General features: G+C 45.6%; 1 protein-coding gene across 1 annotated transcript; it reads left to right on the top strand.

The window, feature by feature from the left end:
* The first annotated feature begins 7,195 nt into the window (after positions 1 to 7,195).
* Positions 7,196 to 9,329, top strand: LOC100192830 (leucine-rich repeat (LRR) family protein). Its single transcript, NM_001138021.1, has one exon. It carries the CDS (start codon positions 7,411 to 7,413, stop codon positions 8,653 to 8,655), a length of 1,245 nt encoding a protein of 414 aa, NP_001131493.1. The 5' UTR covers positions 7,196 to 7,410; the 3' UTR covers positions 8,656 to 9,329.
* Positions 9,330 to 11,345: the final 2,016 nt, after the last annotated feature.

The raw sequence follows: 11,345 nt of genomic DNA on the forward strand, positions 1-11,345 counted from the left end.
CTTGAGCCCATAAAGCGCCTTTGAGATCTTATAAACATGGTTAGGATACTCACTATCTTCAAAGCTGGGAGGTTGCTCAGCATATACCTCTTCCTTGATAGGACCATTGAGGAAGGCACCCTTCACGTCCATTTGATACAACTTAAAGCCATGGTAAGTAGCATAGGCAGGTAATATATGAATTGACTCAAGCCTAGCTACGAGTGCATAGGTTTCATCAAAATCCAAACCTTCGACTTGAGAATAACCTTTGGCAACAAGTCAGGCTTTGTTCCTAGTCACCACACCATGCTCATCTTGTTTGTTGCGGAATACCCACTTGGTACATACAACATTTTGGTTAGAACATGGAACTAAATGCCATACCTCATTCCTTGTGAAGTTGTTGAGCTCCTCTTGCATTGCCACCACCCAGTCCAGATCTCTTAGTGCATCCTCTATCCCCCTTGTGAATGTCACCAAGTATGGAGTTGATGGGGTGATCTCTTTGAATTGCTTGGTGGACTCTTGGGTGTGGCGGTTTTTGATCTTGGATCTCTTGATCATCTTCCTTGTCTTGCTCATCTTCATCTCCCTCTTGATCAATGTCCTCCTCTTGAAGTGACTCATCGTCTTGATCTTGATTTTTGTCCTCTTGAGCCGTTTTCTCATGTTGAGTTGGTGGAGATGCTTGTATGGAAGATGATGGTTGATCTTGTGATTATGGAGGTTCTTCGGATTCGTTTGGACACACATCCCCAATGGACATGTTCCTTAGCATGACACAGGGAGCCTCTTCATCATCTAATTCATCGAGATCAACTTGCTCCACTTGGGAGCCATTAGTTTCATCAAACACAATGTCACAAGAAACTTCAACTAATCCAGTGGACTTGTTGAAGACTCTATATGCCCTTGTGTTTGAGTCATAACCAAGTAAAAAGCCTTCTACTGCTTTGGGAACAAATTTAGAATTTCTACCTCTCTTAATAAGAATAAAGCATTTGCTCCCAAAAACTCTAAAATAAGAAACATTGGGCTTTTTACCGGTGAGGAGTTCATACGATGTTTTCTTGAGGATTCGGTGAAGGTAGAGCCGGTTGATGGAGTAGCAGGCGGTGCTAATTGCCTCCTCCCAAAATCGACCCGGTGTCTTGTACTCATCAAGCATGGTCCTTGCCATATCCAGAAGAGTTTTATTCTTTCTCTCCATTACACCATTTTGTTGAGGTGTGTAGGGAGAAGAAAACTCATGCTTGATGCCCTCCTCCTCAAGAAATCCTTCAATTTGAGAATTCTTGAACTCCGTTCCATTGTCGCTTCTAATCTTTTTGACTCTCAATCCAAACTCATTTTGAGCTCGTCTCAAGAATATCTTTAGGGTCTCTTGGGTTTGAGATTTTTTCTGCAAAAAGAATACCCAAGTGAAGCGAGAATAATCATCCACAATAACAAGACACTACTTACTCCCGTCGATGCTTATGTAAGCGATCAGGCCGAATAGATCCATGTGGAGTAGCTCAAGCGGCTTGTCGGTCGTCATGATGTTCTTGTGTGGATGATGAGCTCCAACTTGCTTTCCTGCTTGACATGCGCTACAAATCCTGTCTTTCTCAAAATGAACATTTGTTAGTCCTAAAATGTGCTCTCCCTTTAGAAGCTTATGAAGATTCTTCATCCCAACATGGGCAAGTCGGCGATGCCAGAGCCAACCCATATTAGTCTTAGCAATTAAGCAAGTGTCTAGCTCAGCATTGTTATCATTAAAATCAACTAAATATAGTTGACCATCTAACACTCCCTTAAAAGCTATTGAATCATCACTTCTTCTAAAGACAGTAACACCAACATCAGTAAAGAGACAGTGGTAGCCCATCTTGCATAATTGAGAAACTGAAAGCAAATTGTAGTCTAAGGAATATACAAGAAAAACATTAGAAATGGAATGGTCATGGGATATAGCAATTTTACCCAAACCTTTGACCAAACCTTGATTTCCATCCCCGAATGTAATAGCTCTTTGGGGATCTTCATTTTTCTCATACGAGGAGAACATCCTTTTCTCCCCTATCATGTGGTTTGTGCACCCGCTATCGATTATCCAACTTGATCCACCGGATGCATAAACCTACAAAACAATTTTAGGCCTTGTTCTTAGGTACCCAAACGGTCTTGGGTCCTTTGACATTAGAAACAAGCACCTTGGGTACCCAAACACAAGTCTTGGGACTCTTGTGTTTGCCCCCAACATATTTGGCAACTACTTTGCCTGATTTGTTAGCTAGCACATAAGATGCATCAAAAGTCTTAAATGAAATGCAATGTTCATTTGATGCATTGACAGTTTTCTTTTTAGGCATTTTGATATGAGTTGAATGCATAGAGCTAGAAGCCTCATTACTATACATGTAAGCATGATGAGAACTAGTATGAGATTTTCTAGCATGAATTTTCCTAATTTTGTGCTCAGGATAGTTCTCAGGATATAAGATATAACCCTCTTTATCCTGAACCATGGGAGCCTTACCCTTAACAAAATTTGAAAGCCTGTTCTTAGGGGCATTAAGTTTGATGTTGCTTTGGCTCTCTTGTTGGAAGCCAATACCATCCTTAATGCCAGGGCGTCTCCCATTATAAAGCATGCTACGAGCAAATTATAGTGGAGTGGCTCCCTGAGAAACCCGAGAGTGGCCAGTTCAGGAGGTGCTCGGCCTAGGCACCGGATAGTGTCCGGTGCACATCGGACACTGTCCAGTGCGCCACTGGCAGCACCAATGCTAGTCTTTGCTCCAATCTTTGTTGAGTCCCTAACTTAATTTCTTTCTTGGTTTATGTTGAACCTTATGCACCTAAGATTAAAGACTTCTAGGCAAACTAGTTAGTCCACGTGGTTTGTGAAGGACATCAAACACCAAAATTGATTATAGGAAATGATTAAGTCCATTTCCCTTTCACATATGGCTCTGGCTTTGGCAACTAACCTGATATGCTTAGTGCTTAGTAACCTTACCTTAAATATGGGCAAATGGGGAAGCGGTCGATGGTGGCAGCTCACGTTAACATGTGGACATAGTCTTGGCTAAGCTACCTCGCGCAGAGGCCCTCCACACCAACTTGGAATTCATGCGGGTTGCTTTGTACTAGGTATGTTTTGTGAAAGCCTCATAGTGGATCCCTATCCATTCACCTTGGAAGTGAATACGAGACGCGCAAACCCAGGCTAGAAGGGATAAACGGCTTGTGGGTAAAGTTGTACCACCTCTGCAGAGTGTATAAACTGATATATCAGCCGTTCTCACGGTTATGAGCGGCCTGGACCCTCACATGATAATCGAACTTGAAGATGGAGATTAAATCGTGTTTCCTTTTGGATTCAAGTGGTTCACTTAAGCGTTTTGCTTAAGTGATTTTGAGAAGATGATCAATGATACTTATTAGTTGGGTTTTGGGAATTGCTCACCTTTAGTAAATAGGTGTTGCTAATAAAAGGTTGACCAACTAAAATGATGACCGCATAACCTCTTAGCCATCCTTGCTAAGCTTTGCATCTTTCTCCCTCTAGTTGAGCTCCCACCATAAGTGTGCTCACCCTTGCTAAATTTTGATCAGAAGGATGTGAAGAAGAAGAAGGCTTTGAGGAATGCGTTGACGAATTCTAGATCTAGCGATGCGCCGGTCATCTTCCTGTGGGAGATCACCCGTGAGAATGTTGTGCTGTGATGGAATAATGTTTAAATACACTTATGTCATTGAGTTGTAATAAGTACTATACTTTTATTTTATGTTTCAAGCATTGTCTTATGATATTTTACACTTATGACGTCAACATATGTGTGAAAAATGGATTCTGGCACACATATGCTATGCATTCGGTTTTGCTCAAAAACCGGGTGTGACATTGGATCTACAATACCTTAGGCGGTGGCGGTTGGAAGAAGGTGGACGAGGAACCGAGAGGGAGTGATGCCAATGAGGAAGAAATCGACCTTCTGCTTCATCCGCTCCTCGATTGTTGTCGTCGAGCGACCGCTTCCGATGATGGCTCGTTGTTTCTACAATTCGAGATGCTTCTACCAGGTCGAAGGGAGCGCATCGCCATTGCCTTGCCTTGCCTTGCTCCACCTCTAGAACCATGAAATGAAACTTCACCCGCGCCTACCGTTGGAGTGCACAGTGCATCCGGGCATCGGGGAGCAAGACACACATCTAGGTACTTCTTCTCTCTCCCCATGTTTGAGCACTCAGTATCTGGCGCCATTGGAGACGAAAATATGCCATAGTACCCCGAATGCGTGGGGTTTGGGCACCTATACGGTGTGCCGTTGGAGACAGCCTTCGTCGTTGTCAATTGTTTGGGCCATTTCTTAGGCTAGTTTTATTGAGATATGCATTTTTATTTGAGGTTTGAAAAGTTGACCAATTTTAACTATTTTACGACATTTTATTTTCCATTCTATTTTTGACACCGATTATATTTTGAGAGTACAATTTTTTTACCGTAGTGGAAGCTAGTATTAGTAGTACTAAGGGCATGTAAAACTTTAACCCAAGAGATAGGTAAGAGACTACATAATACGATCTTGAGCAGTTGAGCCCCAAGATCATAGATGGAGTTTAGAGACAATATGTAAAGAAAGTCATGTAGATTAGACCTCTCAAAAGATCCATTAATTAATTGGGTCATAAAAATCATCTATAAATGAATATGAAACCATTAAATGATCAAGAAAAGAAATTTCGACCACAGTTGTACATAGACAGTACTGAACATGGATAGCTTTGCTAGAGCTTCACGAAATTTCTGTACCAAAGGCCAAACATAACAAGCTACAGGGGAAATAGACCAACAAAATGATCGATCTTAGTGGACAAAACACAATGCAACTGATCTAGACATAACGAATAGAGAAATTATCACAACTGGATCTAAAAACTAACTATTGGATGAGGTTAATCTTGATGATAACAGCAACGAACATGAGTAAACAACTTGCCCAATCTTACACATGTTCCTTGCTAGTTGGACGAATGGATTCATCGGTGTATTATAACACAGTGTAAACAACAGAGTATATCAGTAAGAGCATGTAAGCAGGTACCAATTCCAACCAATCGCACATGGATGTACTAGATCGAGATATCGAGTCTGATTCTACAGGCAAGAAAAACATGCGAGACCAAGAATGCATGTGATCCAGAGACCAAGAAAAACATGCGTGGCCATGAAAATCTACGCGGAGGTGTGCGTGCAGGCGATCTCGACGAGCACACGGTTCTCAGGCTATCTGCACTCATACAACTCTAAATTTCTACTCTAAAAAGAATATTCTGTACTTGTCAGCAAGGTTCTCTACTCTATACCATAAACCTCCGCAGTCATATTTATTCCATATCTCAACTCTATACCAACTACTACGTATTATATCATTTTTTAATTCTCTCCTATGTACACGTGACTGCGTTTTTGCTGGCCAACCTCACGGCACAGTGGATAGCGCACTGCATCCGTACAACGCTTGATATAACGCTCCTCCACTGCCACTGTAAAATAGCGCACTCCATGCAGTCTCCGCTGCAGAAGGTGTTTTACGCTATAGTGGATAGCGCAGGCCATGCAGTCTTCGACTGCGTACAGCCTCAGGCTTCCACTTACGTGCCGCCTCATTAGCCATCATCGCATCACGCTCCGCTGGGTCGAGCGTCCACAGGATCACAACCCTTTGGTCCCATCACAACCCAGTCATAGAGAGAGAGAGAGATTTGGAGACGATTCATGCAGAGGAAGATGCCCGCGCATGTGGCAATGATCATTGGTGGGTCACTTTACCTCGAAGTCACCGGAGATCTCGTTTGTGATGGAGCAAAGGAGTTCCTCGTCGTAGGCCTCGGCGTAAGCGCGGTGGATGGCATGGCACTACGTGGCATCGTGGTGACCGAGGATGGAGATGATGGGCGCCTCATTCGTGCCTCCACCCTGCAAGCGAGGGGGGCAACAAACGCACCGTCAGACGGGAGGAACAATGGAGACGGTGGAGGTTGAGGGTGATGACGGCGGCGGATTATGTTAGAGCAGTTGGGGCGCGTGGGATGGTTGTGGTGGGGTCTCACAATATGGTCGCGGGTCGCGGTTGACCGAGTGGATGCGGTGGTAATGAGGGAGCGGGTCGTGGTGTAAACCATCGTAAACGTTTGTGTAACTAATCGTAAAATCTATTGATATCATGTTGGTGGTTCAGGGGGTGGTGCGTCTGGATTAGTGGGTCGATCGTTCGGATTAGATGACTAGGACTTTCTCTAGCTAGAGAGAGCCCAGGGCTACATATATATATATATATATATATATATATATATATATATATACCAGATGCAAACTCATTTCGTTGTGGCCTTTCACATTAATGAGCTACAGAACCACATCTATAAGGACACAAGTTACAACCGCTTGGTACTGATTGTAACTTCTGTCCATGTGGACCTATCGTTTATAAATGTGAGGGTTGCAATGGAATGAGTTTGCATCTACTATGCATAGTGGCGACGATGGGCTCTAAATTTTGACACTATAAAATGTTAGGATCGAGCCATATTTCTATTTATTTTTCAACTAAAACTAATTTAGGGCCCTAGCAATTTATGAATAAACATTTGAATTACGATCCATTACCACCCCTAATTATGCATAGACTTTGTTTCCCCATAAGGACTGGTTTGGTAGAAATCTTTTGTAGCAATCATATCCTTGATGGTGGACTCAAAAACGATGCACCACCATGTAGTACAAAATAGTGTTTTAAACGTCGTTGTTGCTGCTCCCGGTGCGGCCTATCTTTCAGATTATAAAGGGTTGCAGGAATTATGGTTTGCATCTGGGTTGTATGGGATTTTTTTCTGATTAGTGACAAGGAAATTAGATATGATTGAGAGGGAGAAAATGCCTTGTTAATGTCATTAAACCGGAATAGCCGAGAATTTCCTCCCATCAAATACTCTCACATTCCTTTGTCAAACCAGCACTAGAGAGATAACTAGCAGGTAGACGAAGGGAGTTGGAAATCAAAAGTAAACCCACCCGATCGCCGCCATAATTACCGTACGGTTCCTCCTCCTCGGCACCTCCCGTGTGCAAGTGGCAGGGCCAGACACGGCGGGGGCCCCGGCATTACTCCCCCGCCATAAATTCTCCGCCGCCGCACAAGGCAGAACGGAAGAGGTGTCCCCGCTCCGCGCCCAGCGGTAACCCCACCCAACCCCTGTGAGCTGTGACACAGCTGTACTCCTCTCCCCACTCCAGGCGCTCACACTCACATCCCCTTCCCTCCACAGGAATCCGCCGCCACAATCCCCTCCGCTCCACATTGTGGGATTGAGCCGAACACAAGCACCCTCCTCCCCGAAACCTCTTCTTTGCCCTGCTTTCGGTGGTATGGTGCGATGATGACTAGGGAGGCTGTGCTGTTGTCCCTCCTCTTCTGCCTCGCCGCTGCCGGCGAGGCAGTGTCACTGGTGAGCCAGGGCGAGGCGGCGGAGCTGGCGGTGTCGGTGGACCCGTCGTGGCGCTTCCCCAGCCAGCGGCTGCGGGACGCGTACTTGGCGCTGCAGACGTGGAAGCAGCAGGCCATCTTCTCCGACCCCAGGGGCTTCACCGCCGACTGGGTGGGCCCGGGGGTCTGCAACTACACTGGGGTCTTCTGCGCGCCGCTGCCGCGGGGGGTGCCGGGCGCCGGGGAGCTCTCCGTCGCGGGCGTCGACCTCAACCACGGCGACATCGCGGGCTACCTCCCGACGGAGCTCGGCCTCCTCGCCGACCTCTCGCTGCTCCACCTCAACTCCAACCGTTTCTGCGGCCTCGTGCCCGCCACGCTCCGCCGGCTCCGCCTCCTCGTCGAGCTCGACCTCAGCAACAACCGCCTCGTCGGGCCGTTCCCGGCCGTCGTTCTCGACCTCCCGGCGCTCAAGTTCCTCGACCTCCGCTTCAACGAATTCGAGGGCGCCATCCCGCCGGAGCTCTTCGACCGCCCGCTCGACGCCATCTTCCTCAACCACAACCGCCTCCGCTCGCCGCTCCCCGACAACTTGGGCAACTCGCCGGCCTCCGTCATCGTGCTCGCCGACAACAGCTTTGGCGGATGCCTCCCGGCCAGCATCGGCAACATGTCCGGCACGCTCAACGAGATCCTCCTCATCAACGACGGTCTCGACTCCTGCGTCCCGCCAGAGGTCGGCTTGCTCCGGGAGGTGACCGTCTTCGACGTTAGCTTCAACTCTCTCGTCGGCCCGCTGCCGCAGCAGGTGGCCGGGATGCGCAAGGTGGAGCAGCTGGACGTCGCGCACAACCGCCTGTCGGGGTCCGTCCCGGAGGCCATCTGCGACCTTCCGCGCCTCAAGAACCTCACCATCGCATACAACTTCTTCACCGGCGAGCCGCCGTCCTGCGCGCGCGTGGTGCCACGAGGCGGCGACACGAAGAATTGCCTACCCAGCCGCCCCGCGCAGCGCACGCCGCAGCAGTGCGCCGCGTTCTACTCGCAGCCGCCCGTCGACTGCGCCTCTTTCCAGTGCAAGCCGTTTGTCCCTGTTCCGCCATTGCCGCCGCCGCCGCCATCGTACCCCGGCCCCTTGCCACCGGTATACCCCATGCCGTACGCATCGCCTCCGCCACCTGCGCATTACCGATGATTCGCTGCGGGAGAGAAGCAATATCACTTTCACCTTAAATTCGCCACCGCCGCTGCGCTGGACAAAGTTCGCCGTCACAATTGTATGTGGTCAGTCATTGTTGTGCTTAGATTAGTAGTGTTCTTGATTGATAGCTACTGGCATATAGAAGTTTATTATTATAAGGTGCATATATCGTCCTTGCTTTTGCATTGGTCGTTCTCTGTTTTTCGCGTCGATCGGGGTTTGCGTCACGGTGATGGTGAAATAGATGGTCAGATGGAGGTGAAAAGGATTGGAGGGAACAATTTGAGTTTGGATTGATTGCTAATTGGCTGACTGCTTGAGAGAGAGGTCAGGATGACGAGGAGGATTGGTTGGTGACTTGGCGCCACCTTGGGCCTCGGATGTATAGGGGGAATTGAGCATAAGTTCTTCAGTTAAGCTACTGCTTTCAGTTGGGAGCCCGGAGATAAGTTTTCAGACCAAGGAATGTACCCCACTTAACTATTCTTTTTGCATTTTTATGTCTCAGCTACTTACTGTTAATCGATTGTTATGATATATCTGTTTCGATTCTTAGAAGGTTTTGGTCCTTTGCTTGCTACTTAGTGTTGTATGGTTCACGTATTTGTAACGTGAACGACAATATTCGTTTAAGTCCAACCGTAATTGGATATCTTTGATACCGTGCTATTCAATTCGTGAACCAAACGACATGTTACTATATATTTTCAGTTGGGTTAGCCATTCTTTGCATGTGGATCCGGTTTCCGTTATCTTATTGGTTGCAACAAGAATTTCCCCATTGCACCATAAAATTAGATGCTTCACATGATGTGTTGAGGACTGGCCCAGATTTTCCAAAGCTTGTTTTGTCTTTGGAAAAAGATGGACATGGGACGTGGCCACCACTGGCCAGGTGCTTCTTGCCCCCTCCAAGCTTTGCCGTTACTTTTCTTTTTTTTTTGTTAGGAGATGACTAGTCTATATATACCCATGTGGAACAAAATAACAAAGACCATGGTGTCTGGTTGTGTTAACCTTGGTCCTATTTAAGAATCCAATCTCTGTTTGAGTCTTTGTTATGTCCTAATGAATTGTTGTGGCCTATATCTCAGTTAACGTTGTCTATTGGAGCCCGTACACCCTTCTTTCTCCTTCCTCGACAACTGACATGTAGCCCATAACAAACCTTAGGACGTAATAGAGATTCCTCGACAACTGACATGTAGGCCATAGCAAACCTTAGGGACAACTGACACGTAGGTCATAGCAAATCTTAGGATGAACCCTTAAGAGATATACTTTAAGAAGCTTATGGACCCAATTAAAGACATATTTTAAAAGCTTATGGACCGGATTGCCAGTCAAAGAAAAACTTATGTCAAACAAGTTTAAGGAATGGAAGTGTTGAGCGATAGATTTGGCACTTGGGCACATGTGGACGGTCTAGATTTGGCACTTGGGCACAGGCGGACAGTGCGACTATGTGGTCCAGACAATTTGTGCCTAGATGGTCCGCGGGTGTAGCTCGGATGACCCGCGATTAGATTAAATCAGACGAGAGTTTTTATCCCGTGCGTGGTTATCCTAACAAACTCGCACTAAATTGTTGGATCTCGCCAAGGAACTGGTCCAGACCCCCATATATATATAAAGGGGTACGACCAATTGAGAACACACATAATCCAATCGAACCAATCTATCTACATTATCATGCCTTAGCAGTATAGGCACCGTAGCTCTAGTTGTAAGAGGAGGGATGAATTAGGACTTCTATTTTCACTCTCTTAAATTAGGACAATAATAATTCTCATAAACAAAACTTATGTAAATAACTTAACATGAATTTGCACTACGGTTTTGTCGAAGTGTTGCTATCTCTATCGCAAAAAGAGTTTAGCAACCTAAGTTCCAATCCTAACAACTAGCCTATATTCTAAACTAGAAATTTTAAAGATAATAACTTAAGTAGACAATAAATGTGGAAGCTTAAAAAAATGTAGATATGCAAACTCTTGTTGATGCGTCGGTATTTTTACCGAGTTATCTAGAGCCGTGCAAGGTTGTAACTAATCCTCGTTGGTGCCCCTACGAAAAGGGAAGCCCATGTGAGGGCCAAGCACCCGATCGAGTAACTCCGTAGAGAGTCACGAGTGAAAAGGAAATGGTCTATACCATTTTCTCTAATTGATTCTAGTGTTTGATGACCATCATAACCTTATGTACTAACTAGTTTTTCTAGTCGTTGTTTCACAGGTGCATAAGTCTATCCATCTCAAATCTAAGTCAGACCATCTCAAAACCAACCATCACTACAACACTTATGGTCTTCTATGACGAATAGTCGATGACAATAGACTAATTCTTCATTAGATCACCTTGTTTATGATGATTTTCAGTAGATGGCTCAATATAGTGATGAAAATCTAACCCATGCCATTAAAATCGTCATAACATATTATAATATCATGTTTGTGACAATTTTCTATGACAGTATAGGAATCGTCATAATGACAAATCGTCGTAAACTTCTTCAAATAATAATTATGACAATATTGCATGACAAATTAACAATGTACATACGTCATAGACATACAATGCATTTTAAAAAAAACTATTATCCATGTAAGCTCTCGTGACCCACCCCTTAAGGGCACGTCTCATTGCCACATAGGCTTTCATATTTGACAAGTTGTCACACATAG

This window comes from Zea mays, chromosome 8 (genome assembly GCF_902167145.1).
Source record: "Zea mays cultivar B73 chromosome 8, Zm-B73-REFERENCE-NAM-5.0, whole genome shotgun sequence".
NCBI classification, from domain to species: Eukaryota; Viridiplantae; Streptophyta; class Magnoliopsida; order Poales; family Poaceae; genus Zea; species Zea mays.

Coding starts and splice junctions, on each gene's coding strand:
- LOC100192830 (NM_001138021.1), top strand. CDS start 7,411: ATGATGACTAGGGAGGCTGTGCTGTTGTCCCTCCTCTTCTGCCTCGCC.